The sequence below is a fragment of the Labrus bergylta genome, chromosome 2 (genome assembly GCF_963930695.1).
Source record: "Labrus bergylta chromosome 2, fLabBer1.1, whole genome shotgun sequence".
In the NCBI taxonomy this organism is placed as follows: Eukaryota; Metazoa; Chordata; class Actinopteri; order Labriformes; family Labridae; genus Labrus; species Labrus bergylta.
The window spans coordinates 8,520,987-8,541,314 of record NC_089196.1 but is presented as its reverse complement, the minus strand read 5'-3'; the positions used below and the strand labels follow the sequence as shown (position 1 = coordinate 8,541,314).

Here is a 20,328-nt window from a genome sequence, read left to right as displayed (position 1 = left end):
TCATCTTCAATGTCTTTTTAAGGTTATGTTACAAGCCCTAAACTCTGTTTTCCCCGTCTTCACATAAACATCTTAAAAAACGGAATTTCAGAAAATCTTCACCTTGAAAGGAGCTTTACAAAAGGTGCGACCTATACACAGTTTGCTTGTGTGCGCCAAAACACACAAAAAACGTACGTTTTCAAAAATACTCGCCTACATGTGGACTAGGCCTCTTGTCATTTCAGATCCTTTTCCTCATCTTCCTGCTGTGTGTGTCAGCCCAGCCCTGATTACCCTCACCTGTCCTGATTGTCTGTGTATTTAATCCTAGTGTGTGCTTCCTCATGTTAACAGTTCATAGTGTTTCCCTCTTCCAATCATGTTTTTTATAACCTTTGTGTGTTTGATCGCTGCATGTTTTTTGACCCTGCCTGATTTTTGTCTTTTCCTCTAGATTGTTTGCCTGACTGTGTATCGAACCTTGGACTGCATTCTTTTTTAAACGCTCCCTCTTAGTCTGTGTGTGTATCCATTGTGTGCTGATCTTTGATTCAGATTTGTAATCCTGTTTTTCTTTTGAACAACCAGTTTTCAAGACTTTATCAAATCAGATGACTTTAATCGGTTCAAATGACTTTTGAACCATAATCCCTGCTAAAAGCTGCTTTGTTGGCCTGTAAGAATCAAAGGAAGCAGCTTTATTAATCAAAACAAAGACCTGCAGCTGACATGCTTGTGAACTGTTTTCACAACACCTGGTTGAGGTGGAGTGTCACACATTGTGAAAAGTTTCAGTGATGTTGTGCTTTAAATCAGCTGTCAATAAATGCTTCTTGTCCAATCACATATTGTTGTATAACATCATACGTACAGTTGTACCTTAAACTAGAACCTACTTTACTTCCTACAGCTCTGATTTAATTTAGCGAGCTAACTTTAGTTTTGAAGGTACTACTTTATGTAGTGGCTTAGCATATGTTAGTAACTTCACAAAAAGCAGATAGTTAAAACAGTTCTCTAAACGACTGGATTTCAATAGTTTACAGTAATCTGTTTGAATTTTCAAAAACAGTTCCTGACTGAAAGTAAAACTCCCTCACTGATGTCAGAATTCACAGTGACCACGTTTACCAGCCCAGGCGTGCATCCGTTCCATCGAGCAGCAAAGTGGAAACATTTAATCTGGGTAAATTAGAGTTCTCATGGGGACATGGGGATATAATTGTGGTAATTTTTTAAAACAATGGCAAGGTACAATAGTGCCCACTTCAACATACCTCATAATGACAAGCTCCTTTATCCAATTACACTGTTTAGTATTTTGTATTGTTCCCAAATTGCTTCCCCCCCCGCTACACTCCACTTATGAAAGTCGACTGATTTAGAACATGTTCCTTTTCTAGAGTTTAAGCTGAGTACTGGAGGTCACCTCTCTGGACAGTTTTACCCTCCTGCAGCTGCACCGTCACTTTATTCACTGCAGGAACTGCTAAAAAGACTTTCTGAATTTAGTTCTCCCTTAAATAATAAGTAAGAGGAGTGCTCTTCGGATATATATAACATGCACTATTTCATCCTTTTATGTGCCTCACAGTCCAGAGGTTAATGACACTGTAGACTGCACTGAATGCACTAGACTTTCTTAAAACTTGTTCTTATCTAAGAAAAGCACAGAAATATCGTATGTGAAATGACAATAAAGACTTTCCTATTCTTTTCTATGGATTCCTTCTAGGCTGTATTGTGTAACTCTGTGGTCCCAGTTTCTGCTCTGTTGTGACATCTGTGTCCATGTGGGTGTTTGGCAGCTTTTTTCACAGACAGACAGTGTAATGATGCCCTCTGGATGAGCCCTGCTGGGTCTCGATGCTGCCATACACCAATCTCCTCAAACAGCTCGAAAAATGTCAATCATATGCCCCCTCTGCATGGCCTCTCTTCCTGCCTGTCTCTGTCTGTTTCTCTCTGTGTGTTCTTCTGATTGCTGCCATGTCCATCTGTATGATTGTCTCTCTCTTGTGTCGTTTCCTCTGCAGGTCTGGCAAAGCCCATGGGGCTGGTTGAGGGCCCCGGAGGCCTCGGCCAGGGGGGAGCCGCTGCCACTCTGGGAGAGGACAGCCGAGATGCCGAGGGGAAGTACGAGGAGTACGGCTACAATGCTCAGCTCAGTGATCGCATCTCCCTGGACAGAAGCATCCCCGACTACAGACCTAAAAAGTAAATCCACCTCCTGTTTCTCCTCATTTTCCGTCATGTACTATCTCCTTCCATCTACAGCTCTACACCTGTTTTACCCCCTGGCAGGGTTGTGTAATGTTAGAGACACTTGTAACAGGAAGGTTTGCCAGTTTAATCCCTGCTGCAGTTGATTGGCTCTATTTTTGTGAAGGCACACAATGTACCACACCACACTTTGCCAGAAAATCAAAGAACACAGTGTTTTCTTGCTCCCTTTCTTCTTTTCTTTTATTGATTGTTATTCTGTTGACTCTACAAAATAACTGAATTGCAGGACAAGGTGAGGCTGAAATGATAAGCCCTGCAGTTTTATCACAGTGTTGAGGATTACTGGGATTCACAAGATTTCCCTGCAAGCTCAGACCAGGTCAAAAGTGCAGGGTGCGTTCATGCTACTTTAATGCTTTTGTTAAGCATTGAAGTCTGAAGCTCTTCATCTCAACAGTTCAGCAACTCCATATGGGTTTAAATCCCTTTATGATGAACATAAAATAATCCGATACATGTCCTTCTTCATCCAGTACATGCAGCAGCGGAGTGCACTACAACAATAAGGTGAAAGGTCAGGGACAGGCTAACGGATTGATTCCTCAAAATAACTTTACCCTCAAGCTTAAGTTCATATTGATAGATAAGTTAATGTTTAATAAAATAGTTTCTCTGTGACACACTGGGGCCTCAAGCTGTTGTCAAAGTTGTGATGAGATGTAAGAAGTGTCATAGGGATTAAAACCTGCGTCACACAGTAATAGTAAGAAATGCAAATGTCACTCCTGTAAATTTAACGGCATCCGGCGGGGGACATTTCTACGCCTGCTGGTTTATAGCAGCTCATTCTGCACTCAGTGCACCCAGCTTCCAGTGGCACATGGCGTGCTGTAAACTTCCACCAACCCAACATGACATGAGTCACAAAGCAGTGAATTTAAGAGGTGTGAATGTCTCTCATCTTCTCTTTATGGGTTTTCATGTTGTTAGTGCTAACAGTGGTGAGTGAATTAAGTAAATTCCAGAAATAACATATTTGGTATCGTTCTTCTGGAGCGGCGTTAGGTGGCATTGGGGTAGCAGACCGCCACTCCAAATTAACTGAACATTACTGCAAGCTACAAATTCGTTTGTAAAGTTTATGAGGCAACATGTTGCTTCACTTGTTCTCTCTCCACCTCCCCTCCTCCTTCTACTCCATGTGTGTCACAGCTGCTGTCAGAGGGCTGGACCCAGTGCGTGATGAAAGCAGGAAGGAGTTTAGATTTGAAATCAGGAAATGATTAAAGACCCAAATATTAAAAAGTGTTATTATTTGATTGCAATTTTAATTGATGTACATAAAAAAGACACATCTCACTTAATTTCCTTATTTCACAAAATGTTTTGCAGGAAGAAAAAAATATTCCGATGTTAGTTCCCCCCCCCCATATTCTTCAGTCCTAATTAGCAGTTAGATTTCTAACAAAGAGGCACAGAGGAGTGACATCTCTCACATGTGTAGACAAAGTGACAGCTTTTCATATCTTAAGCACAAAGGCTGCTCTACCGAACACCAAGTGGGGTCGCAGTATGGTGCTAATGTTTTCCTGAGCAGTAGGATTTTCTGTCAACCTGTAAACAGTGACCAGTGTAACGAAATCTTATCGGATATCTTTTTTGGCTTTAGCTATTCTTGGAAATATGCAGTCGTCTCCAGAGGTTATAGTGTCTTTTGAGATTTGTTTTTCTCATAACTTCCAGTTTTAATTAGATTTTCTTTGCATGTATTTAAATCCAAGTGATAAGGCATTTGGTGTTAAAAGCTTGAATAACATTTCAGTTTAGTTTTGTTAAATCTTACAGAACAAGCACACAAGCTAGCAGGGCTACCAAAAAGCAGCCTGCAGCACTGACACCATCAGCTGTCTCCTTCTGTCACAAGACTCTCGGCTGTGTGATGAATGGTTCCCCCAGAGTCTCCCTCTTCACACGCCACCATCCTGTTTAATACTTGTCATCTTTGTCTTCTGTCTTCTACCCTAACTCAGCCTAATCTTTCCTCCACACTTCTGTCAATGCATTACAGTCATTCTAGTCACAGAGCATCTCAGGGCTTCTGCCTTGGTGATTCATACAAAAGAAAATGGCTTTAGACACGCCTAATCCCGACATGAAAGACCGAGAATAAGACCATGGTGACATCTGAAGAGCTCTGTAATAATGTTACAATAAAAGAAATCTTGAATTGCTTTATTTTCAATGAAAGAGACCCAGTGGACACGCAGCAAGCGGCCTTAATGGTCCTTTTCAAATAACTTTTAGATTTAGAAAGTGAACCACGGCTGTGATGGATGATGGGTGGGTGGTGGGGGTGGTTGGGGTGGTAATCAGCGCCGCCAGTGGCGTTCGTATCACACAGTGTCAAAGAACAATGGTGACGGGCGGAGACACTGGGAGCAAATCTGACGGCCAAGAGAAGTTTCTGAGGGCTTTAGCGGGGATAACAATTCATTTCATCTGCGCCGCTTTGTTCTGAGCTCTTTTTCACACCCCCCAAAAATTAGACAAGAGTGGAATATGAGGGGAAGAGGAGGTGGCGGGGGAGAAAAAAAGAACTCGCTAATTAATAAAGTCAGCGGAGAGCGCCTCTGGAATGGAAGGACTTAAGGAAATTCCTCTCTTTTTAATCAACTGGTTCAACAAAAAATTGGACGGAAGACAAAAAAGAGAAGTGAGTGTTTGGAAAGTGTTGACTTGACTTTTATGTGCATATGTGGATGTACTTTCCTGGGTTGGGATTGCAGATTTGTCTTCATTCTTCTTTATTTTGACATGCATAAAGCAGTATGATTAAGACTTTATACATTGTGTTGTGTAGCTCCATGGAAGTCAATACACTGTCAAGTTCAAACACAGTTTCTGTTGCTTTCTGTGTGTTACGTCACCGGAGCAGCTCTTTGAAGAACAAGACAAACATCAAAAGACCAGCAGTGTTCCCAGAAAGAAACTGATTTCACCATGCTTTTACTGCAAGCACTGTTATGGCACTATAGAGGACTTTTAGGGTTCTTTTTTGTCTAATGAACTCTGTTGTTTTTGATCTGGAGGTTTAGTTCATTAAAGCTGTCGGTTTTACTCTGGCGGGCACTAAACACCCAGAACAGGTGGGTTGATTTCCAGGGGAACTCTGATGGAGATTTTCTGTGGAAAGAATGTCATGAGATAAGACTAGAGACTAACAGAGAGACATCTGTATGAAAGAAACCTATAAAGCCATGAAAATCCCTTTGTTACCATGGTAACATGCATGTTGTTCAGTAGTGGTGGCAATCCTTGATCCATCAGAATATAAAAAGCTGTTAAAAACAGGAAGGTTGTGCTCGCTTGGCTACTTATTTGGTTTTGGCCATTCCTCATTTAAGTAATGAAATGGCAAAATAGAAACTATCCTCTTGTAGTATAATTGAAAAAATATATTTTTTCCTGTTTCTACTGTTCAGTATTCATTCAGGGTGATTCCTAGGCTAATAGTGCTCATAATCAGTCATAGCTTGTTATATATACTGTCGATATAAACTGTATCTAAGAAGTGATAGTTGCCATGTTTTAGACTGGATTCCTATTAGGACATAGCTTAAACGTGCATTACTTCCAAAAGCCAGCAGGGGGCGGCTGCATTCATTCCGAAACAGAACTCAGATTATATGAAAGCAGATTGGAAAGACAAACAGCTTTTCACTCACTCAATTAACTTTGTAAACATTTTTCTAATTGGTTTATGGGCTTATTTCACACAACATGATGTTAGTGTTATCATTATGGTCATCTATATAGTAAACTTTGGGTTTTCAAAATAATTCAAGACAGTGATGTCCAAAATGTTGAACTTGAGGTTGCAAAAGAGTGATTAACAAACTAATGAGTGATGTCAGGGTGGCTTCCTCCACTTTTTGTTTACAGTCTGTGCTTGAGGACTAGACAAGACAAATCTACATTAAAGGTTAGGTGAAGTGACCATGACCAGGTTGGGTTTCATTGCATCCCTGGTTGCCAAAAATGTCCAATAGATGATACAGCCTGTAAAAGTTGTGTAAAACCCAGTTTGAACATAAAATCAAAGACATATATTTTCCTTTTGTCTTGACTGAATAAACTGTTGAAGCCATCTCAGTCTTCCTGCTGTCTTCTGCTGTAGGTCTCTGTCTCGCACACTATTTAAGATTGTTACATATTTCTGATTTCTAATTCTCATTCTGTAATGATGTCCTGCAGGCAAAAGGTGACTGCAGCACTGCAGAAGTAAGGTTAAATGCTGGAACTGGGCACCTCTTCTCTAATGGGCTTTTAATTGAACAGGAGTCATTGAGCTGAGGACTTTGATGACTACGGGCAAGCTGAGTGTGTCCGCCATGACTGAACGATCTGCACATTCTCAAGACTTCTTCCTTCAAATCTGCCTGTGTGCTGCAAAACTGCTTTATAATAATTACAGCCTCGATTGTCTCTCGCATAAAAAACCTGTAATCCCTTTTTACAGCTCACCGGCTTGTATCTCTCTCTATTGCCCTTCACTTCTGCCAGTGACATTCCCAACTCAGGTACCTGGGGACTTTAGCAGGCTCTTCATTATGGTCCCTGCCATTCACTGTCCTTGGGAAGATTGGGTACAACAACAGCTAATCTGGCTGTGGAGAGAACAGCAATACAAACAGACAAGCTGCTAAGGTTACTGATATCTGCAAAACAAACAAAACTGTGTGAGTTATTACTCATAAAAAGAAAATACATTTTGAGACACAAACCAGCTTTTTACCCTCAGTTCCTGTAAGAGGTTTTATATTCATTTATTCCCAATCGCACCTCCTTCCGTATCGTCACTTTGCTGATGGTGTGATTCATTTTTTCTCAAAATATTTGTAAGATTCAACACTGTATGGAAGCAGAGTTGATGCCCTTTTCCCAAGAAGCGTTCGCCCTGTGTGTGACTGTGGGAGGGTAATAGCCAGAGAGAGAGTCTAAAGAAACAGGTTACCTCATCTCCTAAATGTCTGATACTGCAGAATGGGATCATAAGGTCTCCGCGGTGCAGGAGCTCCTGCTGCAAATTGTTGCTCTTTCCAGTGCTAGAGTTTATCTCTTGGATGGAAGGGGGCCGGACGGAGAAATGACAAGGAAAACGATTATCTTTTTGAGAGGAGTGCTCGCGGATTGGAAAGTTGCTTTTGGTGTGCAGGTTACTCGAGGTTAATGCAAAATTTCACAGCAAATAAGAGCGGCTTGTTGGGAAAAAGTCAGTGGGAGCAGGCCTGGTCTTCAGGCTGCAGGAGGAGGAGGAGGAGGAGGAGGAGGAGGAGGAGGAGGAGGTGGTAAACGGGGAGGTGTGATGGGAATACATCTTAATCTGGCGCTCTGTTTCTGTCAAAGCTGGTTCCGGGTCAAATTATGAGCGCTGTCCTGCAAGCTCAGGCCCATTACAAACAGATGAGTCGATCGCTCATCTCGTTACGGCTTTACTAGGCTTCCCCGCTGCTGCAGACAGGTACAAATTTAAGGCTGAGCGATGCCCTAAATTGGATCCAGTAAGTAGGGCAATGGAACTACAATATCACTTTAGGATCTGGACACTGAAATCCAGCCTCACACCACATCTCAACTCTGCTGCCTCGCCCCCTCTGACATTTCCAACATATTACTCTGGTTACATTCATTAAGCTCAGCCTTTCCACTGACTGTATAACAGAACAGGAGTGAAATATACATTTACTTTGTTTTGCACAGTTTCCATGTCGTGCCTATGGAGCACAGCGCTGCAAAAAGTCCCCCCTTCAAACTCGGTGCCAGATTTGTCATTGTATTTATAGACCTGGCAGGGCTGATTGAGAGAGGCAATAGAGAGAGCTGTGAGAGGGAACAAAGGAGTTACTGAGGGAGCGCATAAATGCATGGGGAAGGACTGGAATGATACAGTAGAGAGGTTATCAATCAAAACACTTGTGCCTTTTTTCTTATGAGAAGATCGCAAGAGCAGGGCTTAAAGTATAGGTAGACAAACGCAGCGTGCTTCATCATAAACACTCTCTGTGCTTCAGTTTTCCTTTTATTACCTCCGCTGTCACATGCATGCGGGCCACGGTAATGGATGTGATTGATAACAGGGCATGGGAATTAAGCTTTCGCAGTGCCGAACAGCAAGTACTTGCCTACTTAGACAGTGGGACTAAATGGAGCGGGTTGTCACTCCTGTGCAGAAATCAATGCCAATAATAGGTAAGGTGTCATGTAAGAAATAAAGTGTGCTTCTCAGGCAGTTTTACAGGCAGTCTAATATTCAAGCAACCTTCAATAAAAAGTTGTGGCAATATCTTGGGGTTCAAGAAGATAAAGTAAAAGCTCTGGATAAAGTTTGGAAACTACAAGTGCACCGCCATTAGGGTTAAAAGGGTACATTGTTATACAGTATATTGCAGAATTATTATTCACATTGTAAAAAAAGGGATAAAATAAAATGTAGATTCTTAAAAAGCAGTTGTTAGGGACCCAGTAGTAAAGGATGAGACAACCTATTTTCTTTACAGTAAAGGTTTTAATGTTACCAATAAACAATAAATACTGCACAAACCTAAATTAGACCAACTAGGCCGATAAAAAAGGTCAACTCCATATAACTGTACATTACAAGACAAAAGACAAGGTGTAATCTAAAGAAACAGATCAAGCATAAGGGACAAAAGAGAACATATCGGGTGGTTTGGACAAAACAACAAGTGAAGCTAAATATAGAGCAAATCCCCCCTATTTCATATGAGGAGTTGGTCCCCTCTATGGGATTACATCAGCATATAAGTGTTCACAGCACTTGGCCACGCCTTTTGCTCAAACCAGGAAGTTCCATCCCCCCAACAGCCAGGTAACTCAAAAGCAAAGATGTAATGATTAATTTAACACAAATGTGTCTCTAATCTTACACTGTAAAAATGTGTGCGCTTCATTTAAACTCATTCTGATTCAAACTAAGTGTGTCATTTGTTTGAGTGGTTGACTGCACGTTAAAATGAACAGGCGTTGGTGGGAACTATAAGCTGAGAGTTTTGGTGGAGGTGATATTTCCCATGAGCAGCTGTGGCCATCACAGCAGAGCAAACTTTGGTCAATACTCAGGAAGTAGATTTGATGCCATGACAATCATATACAGAGTGCCTGAACAAAAAGGTAGATTTACAAATGCAATGACTAGGGTGGTGATCGTCTGTAGAGCATTCAAAGCTAACTAGCTGACTGATGTAGAGACAACTAATTATGGTACAATTACATATTGTTTATGGATCAATTGTCTTTTCCAGTCTTTCTTAATTTGTCCAGAAGAGTCCAGAACAAGCACGTACCCTTTAAAAAAAACAGCTGCATTTCCCTTAAACATCAGTATGCAATGGTAGACAAGTTTGAGTTTGGATTTAATTATTATTAAAAAGCAACCAGCTATATTTTCAAGGTATTAATTTAAGTTTGGACATTGATGTGACAGGTGAACCTTGGTATTATTAGACAGATGTGCAAAAAATTGCGAGTAGTTTTATAGAACTCTCTTTCACTGACATTTTGTGTTATGATGTGCAAAGCATTTACCATATAATTTCCCAAGCAAATGAGATACCATCTGTTCCGTCATCCTACATAATTAGTAGTTTCTCTCTTGCCAGTTCCTATTGTTGAAAGGTGAGAATCTGCAAACACATGCCTGTCACACACACGTATACTCACACACACACGATGGCTGTGAAGATGAGGAGGCTTCCATTGGGTGTAGAGAGGGGGATGTAACTTCAGCGGCATGCTGGGAACCATCTGCTGTGTGGCCGTCTCCCTGTGGCCTGACCCCGTGAACGCTGCTGACTCAAGCTGACACCCAGGTTCACCGGGGCATCAGACGCCAGGAGAGTTCAGATGGTACACAGCATGATGGAAGAGGTGCAAACCTGCTGCCTCTGAACAAAACATTGGAGCATTTTCACACCCAATTTTTGTCTGTAGAACCAAAACCAAAAAGTTTTATATCTGAAAATAAAACTTCAATTTGGGGGTTGGGGAGGTACTGTCAAAACCAGTGTTACACTTCGGCTGAGGAATATGAGGGCTCATTTCTTTCCCACTTATTTCTCATTCAGTATCATGAGACAGTTCTTTATTATAACATCCTTGCCCTGTGTAAGAAACAATTTCAGCCTCACTAGCTGCCTCTGTCACATGGAATAATCGCTGATACCAGCTGAGACTGATACAATCTGACAAATCTATATAGAGTCTCAAGAATACTTGAAGCACTAAGGGCATTTCACCTGACAAATGCAATAAGTATCCTCACTGTCTTTATCACCGATTTGCCTTGATGTTCAGTGAAAGACTTTGGGGGATTAACAGCTCTTTCTGAAGCACATAGATTTGTTTACACTCCCACTGATTCATGTCAATTTGATATTCCCGTACAGAACAACACTACAAGTGTTTCATAACAGCCCAAATGTGTTGTAAATAATTCAGCCACAACAATTACAATAGCCACCTCATTATCCCTACATAATGAGTCAGCACTGCTGAATAAGAAATGTGAAAACACAGAGAAACAAAGGCAGAGGAGAGTGAAATGTGTTTGTCAGCTCTTGCGTTCGGAGCATAATTGGAGCAGAGAGGAGATGCACTAGATTTTGTCAGTGTGTGTGTGTGTGTGTGTGTGTGTGTGTGTGTGTGTGTGTGTGTGTGTGTGTGTGTGTGTGTGTGTGTGTGTGTGTGTGTGTGTGTGTGTGTGTGTGTTTTCACAGTTGCCATAGGAATCAGCAAAGTGCTTATGTCCAGTCTACTCTGTTAGAATATGTCTGAGATCAAATTTAACATTTTTCTGGAAATGACAGGAAGTTTGACTGACATGCGATTTTATCAATCAATCGATCAATCAATCAATCTATCAATCAATCTTTATTTGTATAGCGCCAATTCATAACAAATGTTATCACTTTACAAAAAGAGCAGGGAAAAGGTCTTACTCTTTGTTTTATTGTTTACTAAGACCTGACATGAATCCGTAATGAGCACTCAACAACATTTAGCAAAGTGACAGTGGCAAGGACAAACGTCCTTTAACAGAAACCTCGAGCAAAACCAGACTCATGATGAACAGACATCTTCTGAGACTGTGCTGGGTTTGGAAAGTGGGATGGATAATCAGAGCATCAACAATGAATGAGACAGATTTATAGCTACAATATCAGTAATAATGGTAAAATGATGTGTCGTATTAGCAGCAACAGTAAGTAGGATAATAGAAAGGTCAGTCTAATATTAACATTAGAAACTGTAAAGGTGATGAAACAGAGAGGACTGATTGTTATTATTTAAAAAGGTTGAAGTTGAGCAGCTTTAAGATACACTTTAATATTTATAATAATGATACTCATATTAATAGTTGTTGCGCTAACATTGACTTCATTCATCGTTGAGACTGAGTGTGTGAGGGAACATAGATCAAGTAAATGTTGTCCTTATTTTTTGCATGGCTTATTGTACAGTTTTTTTTTTTTTTTTTAAATCAATTGAAATAAGACTTTATTATTCAGCCAGTGTAACGGGACATTCATCCAGCACTTTAAACCTTTAACTGTAAAAAGAAGGGGGGGCGGGGGGGGGGGATTATTTATAAGATCAAGATGATGCTGTATTAAAGAGAACTCAAAACTACAGATTAAGACCATAAACTCAGAGTTAAATGTTATGGTAAATGTTAAATCCACTGAGAATGCAGGCTATAGGCACCATTGGTTTGATGATGGTGGGGCTCATTTTTAAAAGGAATGTGGTCACTCTTAGACTTGAAGAGGGGATTCTTACATGTTTTTGATTTTTTTATTGTCTGTCAGGAGAGTCAGCAGAGGTTTAGCCCTTTCCTTTACCAGCCACATCATTTCTGTGTAAATGGTTTCCCACATCGGTTGAGGATGAACTCAGTGTGGCTTTTGGCTGGCTGGAAGCTAATCCATTCAGCACTCTAACAGGATTTGGCCTCTCTGTTTGACCATTAGTAACAGATAAATAATGTGGCTGTGGCTGACATAAAAGTTTTCCAGATTTTTGGTCAAAATTTCATATACTATGGTTTATGATCAAATACCTTAAAAGCTTCAGCCCTGGCTGTAGGCTACTACTTTACTACTAATTCACAATTATTAGAATGCTTACATGTTAAACTTAGATTGTAAACATTTTTTAACTTGAACTTTTAAAAAAAACTTTTTACCTGGTACCATTAGTGTTAGCAGCAATCTTCAAACACATGACTGTACTTAATGCTAATACTAATGGCTATATACTTATGGTCTTATTATTTGGTGCGTCATATCTCTGGTTGACAACACTGGAAATATATCCAGATTACTTGAAACCAGGATATGAGAAAACATACAAAAAAATAACTGGATTAGAAAGTCATGAACATTAACATTATTTTTTATGACCACAAGTATGCAGTGTGCTATCAAATGTTACCTGGTAGGGGCGTTGGTGGTTAGTGCGTGCGCCCCTTGTATGGAGGCTGTCATCTCAAGTGGGCGGCCCGGGTTCGCTTCCCACCTGTGGCCCCCTTCCCACATGTCATTCCCCACTCTCTCTCTCTCCCTGATTTCCGACTCTATCCACTGTCCTCTCTATCCATTAAAGGCACAAAAAGCCCTAAAAATGTTACCTGGTAATCTGTCAGACTGTGGAAAGACTGCTTACTTTTCTGTGGCACCCTGGAGAAAATTATCCAACTTTTATTCCCCAGCATACAGTTTCTGTATGGAAGCTGTACCTGCAGAAGTATTCTCTGTACAATACAGAACATCTATCCTTTGAGCTGCAGCTTTACCATCAAACAGACGAGGGCCTTTATATCATTTCTTAGAAGAGAGATATTTTTTGTCTTGTTGGTTTTGTGAACTGAAGAAAAAGTTTTCCAGGATACATCCATTTGTTTTGGGAGAGGAGGAAAGACAGCTTGCACTCGGAGAATACGCTGGGAATGTGACACTGAATGTTTTACTACGTACAAAACTACAAGAAACTTTGAGACTGACTCTATTGACTTGAACTTTTAAGGTGAACTTTTCAACTTTCAAAGCAGGCTTCACTAATCAAGTGAATTATGTCTGCATCCCGTTAAGCACAGGTGTGCTGGTTTCAGGGCCTTGCTCACTGTCACACTAAAGTGGAACGAAGACATCGTCAAGCTTTGTAGTTACAACTGTGTTTGTTTTACTAGTTCAAAGCCCTATACACTCAGACGAGGTGAAATTGATTAGACCGTAAAAAGACGCATAATTAAAAAGCAAAATGTTATTCATAAAATCTTATAAAGAGGCACCCATACTCACAATAACAACACATATTTAGGCTTTATTCTTGTCCAGCCAACTGACCGTGGTCCATTTTCAACATAACCACAAGCAATGAAAAGCACAAAAGGTAAACATTAAAATAATCTACTCACTCCCCGAGTCCCTGTCGCTCCTCTCCTTGTTGATTCTAATAAAGCTGAAGCTGGTATAGCTAAACCGGTATATGTAGTGTCCTTCCTTGAGTACAATGTTTTGGGACAGAACACTTTTTCAATTAGAAAGTAATGAATGTGAATGTGAATGTGTTAATTTATTAAAACATACAGAACCACCAGGCTAGTAAAAGGGCTTGGGCCTTAAATTGGGATGGGCTTCTATTAGAAGTTTTACGGTATATACAAATGCTTTCAGGTAGTTGTAACACTGGCTAATGTTCTTGATTTTCTCTTTACAGGTGTAAGGCGCTGACGTACCCAGAAGACCTTCCTCAGATCTCCGTGGTCTTCATCTTTGTGAACGAGGCTCTGTCAGTGATCCTGCGCTCCGTCCACAGTGTGGTCAACCACACACCAGGACACATGCTCAAGGAGATCATCCTGGTGGATGACAACAGTGACAGTGGTGAGACTTTTTACAATTTATAAATTAGGATGAAAGCTTTATTTTCATAACTTGATGGCTGGCAAGAAGATCGCTTTGGAGGTTTGATCAAATATCGCTCTAAATGTTTCCTTTTTCGCAACACGTTTGCTTGTTTCTTGTTTATCTGCTGCACATACATTAAATCACGGAACCTGTAGAAGGTGCAGTAAATCATCGTCTGATGCTGTGGGTTTGCTTATTCAGCCCAGACAGTCACCCTATTTATCATGCTTTGTCTCCAGTGGTGGAACGTAAACTAAGGCGTCATCCACAAATGAGTGAGTGGGATGTTTTTGGACTCCTGCCAGAGAAGTCAGTCTTTGTGTGCTTTTGATGCTGTCGATACATTGCTGCTGGCTTGTGTTGGTTTGCATGTTTTTTTGACACAGTTTTCAGATGTTTCTGTGCGTGTTTGGTTTCGTGAGTAAGAGCTGAAAGGATAGGGAACCCCTGAGGGTGGACTCTTCAACACTAGGTTTAAAAATAGCTCCAAAACTGAGGAAAGAGGAGGGATGGGATTTGCCTCGTCTTTTTCTGAACAACGGTCTCCATTGCAAAATGGGGAAATGCTTTGGTTTCCTCCACGCCATGACGATCACAGCAGCTGATGACGCTCGGTTCCAGGCTCCAACAGACAGCTTTCTTGTTTGGAGGCGGAGGGACAATGAACTAGATTTCAGTCGACACTTGGCCCTCCTTCACTTGGCACAGAGTATCAGGCCTCCCTCCTGCAGGCTGGCAGTGGAGAAAGGAGCATGAATAACATACTGAGAGAAGGCCAAGCAGGAGTCACCACTGGCACATACTGACTCTGTAACTGCTCCCTATTAAACATAGAGCGTAAAGAGCCAGTGACCAGACAGAGGCTGACCCCTCCTTTCATTACATCAGTGTGCAGCACACATCTGACTGAAGTGTATAATCCTTAAATAGATATTTGAAGGACAAGCCTTTTTCACTGCCATTTTTCGGAAATTGTTCAATTTAATCTGATTTAACCTCTCCTTGATCTCATTAGGTTTTATTACTCTTAGGCCCCGTGTCCACCTAGCGTTTTTTTCTGAGCACCAGTGTCTTTTTAAAATAGTTTTCAATGAGGAGAGAGCACTCAAGGTTACAATCTTTCAACTTTTCAGAAAAGCACTATTGACGACACCGGCGCTCTTTTCCAAATGTATGATATTCTCCTTACTTTTGCAGAATACGGATTATATCTTGTACCCACATCCTCTTTGCTCCGTGTTTGCTGGGGTGAAATCTCCTCAGAAACCTAGAGAAGAGAGAGACAAATTAAACTACTAGCTGGAGAAAACAGTGTAGCATTCAGCTGCGAGAGCCTGATATCTATTTCCCTCAAGAATTCAGTGAACTGCCTGTACAATAACTCCAAATGAATGCTAATGTTGAACAGTTGTAAGGATAATATGTGTGCTGCATCTGTACTGTAGATATGCAGCTCTTTGCTGAAATGTTTCGAAAATAAAGGTGGTAGTGAGACAACGCTGTATTAACAATGGCCAAAAATATAGTAATAGTCAATGGAAGAGTTTTTAAATTGACAAGAAGAAAAGCACTAAAAGTTAATGAACTAATAAACAATATAACAAAATTAATTTGACTTGAAGGATCAAAATGTAAGATACCTACTGAATTAAATCATAAAATGACCTTACTATATCATCAGACATTTAGGAAACATGCTGTGTGGAAGTGCTGGCTTCTCTGACATCAACCAATCATATTTTGTATGTCTGTATTTGTTTTAACCAGAGAAGGTAGGCCCACATGGCCGTTTTAGAAAGCCTCCGCATTTTCTAATAAGCTCCAAAACTAGATATGTGGTAAACCTAGAATACATATTGGAGAGGCTTTTGAAAAATCGAGAGGTTAGAACGCAGAAAGGTTTCAAGACCGATGCAGAGGTGTCTAAACACTGAAGCTTCAGTGTCCGCGACATACCTACGTGAGTAGCTCTAACTAGTTTTCAATTTGGACTGCACCCATACTCACAATAACAACACATATTTAGGCTTTATTCTTGTCCAGCCAATTGACCGTGGTCCATTTTCAACATAACCACAAGCAATGAAAAGCACAAAAAGTAAACATTAAAATAATCTACTCACTCCCCGAGTCCCTGTCGCTCCTCTCCTTGTTGATTCTAATAAAGCTGAAGCTGATCAGGAGCGAAACCGGTATATGTAGTGTCCTTCCTTGAGTACAATGTTTTGGAACAGAACACTTTTTCAATTGGAAAGTAATGAATGTGATAGCTGAGCAGGCGAATAGACACATAACTGCTTTAAACACATAACTGCTTTAAACTGTTTCAGATGCTTCTGTTGTGTTTTGAATTGAGTAACCACATGGCATCACATGGCTGTCTGATTTTCTGATGTTAAAATAACAAATCTGCATCCCATTGCTAACTAATTGGACCCTTAAGATTTTAACAGCTTTCCAATGTGACACTTCAGGCAAGGAATCTAATCAGTACTGTTTCAATAAAGTTGTCTCCAGCCAGAGGATGTAACAATGTGAACTGATGATCAGTCTTTGTCTCTATGTCTTTAAAAGCAGTGCTAACTAATAAAAGAGCTGATCTGTCATTGATCTGTAAACTGAGCTGGAAAGCATCACAGACTGATGTACCAGGCAACATAGCATATTTTAGATTTTTTTGAATAAAACAAGACACCCAATTAATGTCTAATACTACCTAAGTAGAGGGGAACGTATATACTAACCAATGATGATGCAAAACAACTGTTCACATAACACACAAGGCTCAATATTGATTACTTTTTAGAACGTGTACATGTCAAACAACCCCATATTTATTCTTTTCACTAATTTTCATCCAGATAATCAGCTCCAAAAAAATTAAAAGTCACCTTCATGCTATTTTCAAAAACTTCACGTTGCCCTGAGAGAACATTGTAATGGATTTGCATAAGGCAATACCAGTCTACTAGGTTACAGAACAGGTTTATTTTATGTGGAAGGAAAATACTTAGAAATATTTTAAAGCTTTTGCCATGAATAATATTTTATCATGCATAAATAAGAATATCTGATTCACATACTTTATCTGCACATATGATGATTTTCTATGGCACTTTCAAAAAGGCATAAATCACAGGTGGAGCTGCAAGCGGATAAGGTGTCACATAATGATGACGAGGTGAGTGACGATGCATATGCTTGTTAAAGTGTTTGGTAAAAGAAATTAATGTTTTAAAAAAACAAACATTTTTTTTCAGCATGAAAATATCAAATATTCAATTTGTACATAAAGGCACCCGTTGCCTCCAGGCAACAAACTATTAAGAAATAAATTAATTTAAAGATAACAGAAATCTTTATTGATATTGTTATAATGCCCAATGTTAAGTAGGAAAAACACCATCATTTTTTCCCCTCATTGATTTCATAATGCATACTATAGAGGTTTAATATTAGCATGCTGTGTGCGGTCCACTGACATCTAGTCCTGGCTATAGATGCTTCAGTGTCTATCTGCCTTGCCGTATTCAGGTCATTGCACACTTGCATATTCTTCTGTATGTTAAGGTAAAGTGGTGATTATTTGTGCAGATGTATGAGCTGATTCTTTGGAGCCGCTGTGCACGGACACTGGAAAAAATTAAAATGCAGACTGGACTATTTGACCTTTTCGGGATGGCTCTGTTTGTCCCCTCCCATTGAAACAAGGCTCAGTGAGATGAGTGGAGGGACGGACACACTCACTCCTGGTGTGATAATAAATTACACACAAGAAGCATGTTTGCCTACTAGCTGCGACACATTTCCATTGCTGGAACAGCCAGTGACATTTACTGGTGGCTGAGAGGTTCATTCACAACACTGGCTCCAGCATAACTAAATCCACATTTCCATTGATGATCTTTGGCTGTGCGCATAGCGGGCTCGACGACTCAAATTCATTGTTGTTCCCCATATTAGCAGCAAGGAAAGGCTTAATGAGCCCTACAGGATTCAATCGCAGTAAATACCACCAGCAAATTGACAACATAATGATCCATATAATGAAACCAGGAGACTGAGGACCAGCTGAGTACAGCTTGTAATATTAATTTAAAGTGGGGCTGAAATAATTTAAACATTGCATATATTCACACAGAGTCACGCTTGTGAGCTGAGAGTTTCCCATTTTAATGTAGGAAATGTGTTATCTACATTGTGACTATTGAAGTGAAAGCTACAATACAATGATCTTCATTTTGATCTTCAGTTTGTTCAGTTAAGGCTCATTGCTCAAAGAATGAAAATAATCCTGTTCAATCAGCCCTACGATTTGACGTAAAGCTTCTGTGAGACACTTTCCATGTGCTTTGATTTTGGCAATCTCGAAGGACAAATTAGTGCCTCCATTTACTGATTTCAGTCCATGTGTAAGTAGTGATTTAAAGCCTTGTGTGTATTGTGAGCTATATGTTGCAGCATGTACGAATGATTTGTGATGAATTTTCAAAGTTTTAAAATGATTACGGCTGCTGTAGCACTTACATCAGGAGTATTAGCTCACAAAGTCAGAGGGCAATGGACCAGATCTGGATGCAGAGTTTGCTTATATTCTTGCATAGGAAGGTAGATTTTCTGCTTGAATAAAACCAAGAAGTGCCTGAAGCTTCTCTGCTCATCTCCCAGTTAATGAGTAATAGTGTGTCTTAGTTGCACTCTAATTGAAACACTTAATCGCCTCTCACTCTGTTAAACTTCTCATTCAGATTTCAGGATCTAATTGCAGTCACAAAGCAGTGTATCTTGTGTTTACCTCTCAGTACAATTAACAAGCAATATAATCAATGTATTGACAGCAAAAAGGAGAGGGGCAGGGAAAGCTTAGTTAGTTTATCTCCCATACAGTGGCAGCAGGAGGATTAAAGTTCATAACATGCATAAGAACCATTCAAGCCCATTTAGTGCGCCTTTACCTTCTTTTTTACCACGCTCACATACGCAATCACACACTAGCAAAAATGGGGCGTTAATGCCAGTATTGAATCTAGCCTGCAACATGTTTAGTTTGTCAGAGTCAGACGCCCTCTTAGCTCATCAGACGTAATAAAGCTGATATCACCTGGAGAAGCTAAGGTAGCCCATATGGTGGATGTTTGCTGCTGTGTGTTGAAAATATTGGAGTCTTCTGGGCTTTGATAACGGTATATGAAGAGGATATCTGCGATTTTTGATTGCTCCTGGACTTCATCATGGACTAGGTGGCTGCTGTATTCTGTCGTATTACAAATGCTATAATGATAGAGAAAACAACACGCTCAACTCCCTTTCAACGTAAAACAACTGGGTGCTGAATCCCATAAAATGTTCAAACAAGAAATACAATCAGGACAGCACTCCAAAGTTGTATTTTAATTGCCACACGAATGCTTCTTCAGCCTGTAACAGGCAATTTTTAAATAGCCTGTTAAACTGTCAAAATGGCCATAAACCTTTTCCAAGGAAATTAAACAAAGTGTAAGGAAGAGCTGAAAAACCAGAGGCAAAACAATCTATGAAAACAATTCTTCATTTATCTGTCATGTTTTACAAACATCAATTTTGTCAGAGCTGAAATGACATAGATGTAACAATGTTAAGATCAAGTTAAGGGTGGAGGAGTGCTCATACTGAAGCAAAGTGTTTGGATGTGATTCCTGAGAAGCTGGTGTGCCCAGACAAGGAGTATCATTTTACTTTTCCCTTGGATTTTTCTGAATACTTAATGAACACATTACTCGTGATGAGGCAGTTTACTGGGTAACTTCACTAGTCTGTTTCAGATCGATCAAAGGGATCAATTTCAGACCTGTTTCTGTATCAGTGTCTCAGACCAAGTCCATAAATCCCCGTTCAGAAAAATGTGGACTGAGGTTTGTGCTGCAGAAGTAAATCTCTGTTATCCGAGGGAGATCATTTTACTCCACCAGACAACAAAACAACACTGACAGGTGTTCTTAAGCCGATCTGACTGGATGGGGAACAAAGAAAATCCTGCATCTTATTTTTAATAACAGGTATGCTGCTAGTTAGTGAGCACATGGGACGCAGCAGGTGGGAATATAAGATTCAAGCTTTGCAGCATGTAAGTTAATTCTGAGTCTTTCCACGGTTT

The 20,328-nt window shown here is 40.2% G+C and overlaps 1 protein-coding gene across 1 annotated transcript in view; it reads left to right on the top strand.

Annotated features, from left to right (window-relative positions):
* Positions 1–20,328, top strand: part of galnt9 (polypeptide N-acetylgalactosaminyltransferase 9) — a 106,597-nt gene that overhangs the window by 14,399 nt on the left and 71,870 nt on the right. Inside the window, exons 2-3 of the mRNA XM_020631111.3 lie at positions 2,019–2,199; positions 14,005–14,171. Coding sequence (XP_020486767.1) covers positions 2,019–2,199; positions 14,005–14,171 — 348 coding nt within the window. The remainder of the gene's footprint in view (positions 1–2,018; positions 2,200–14,004; positions 14,172–20,328) is intronic.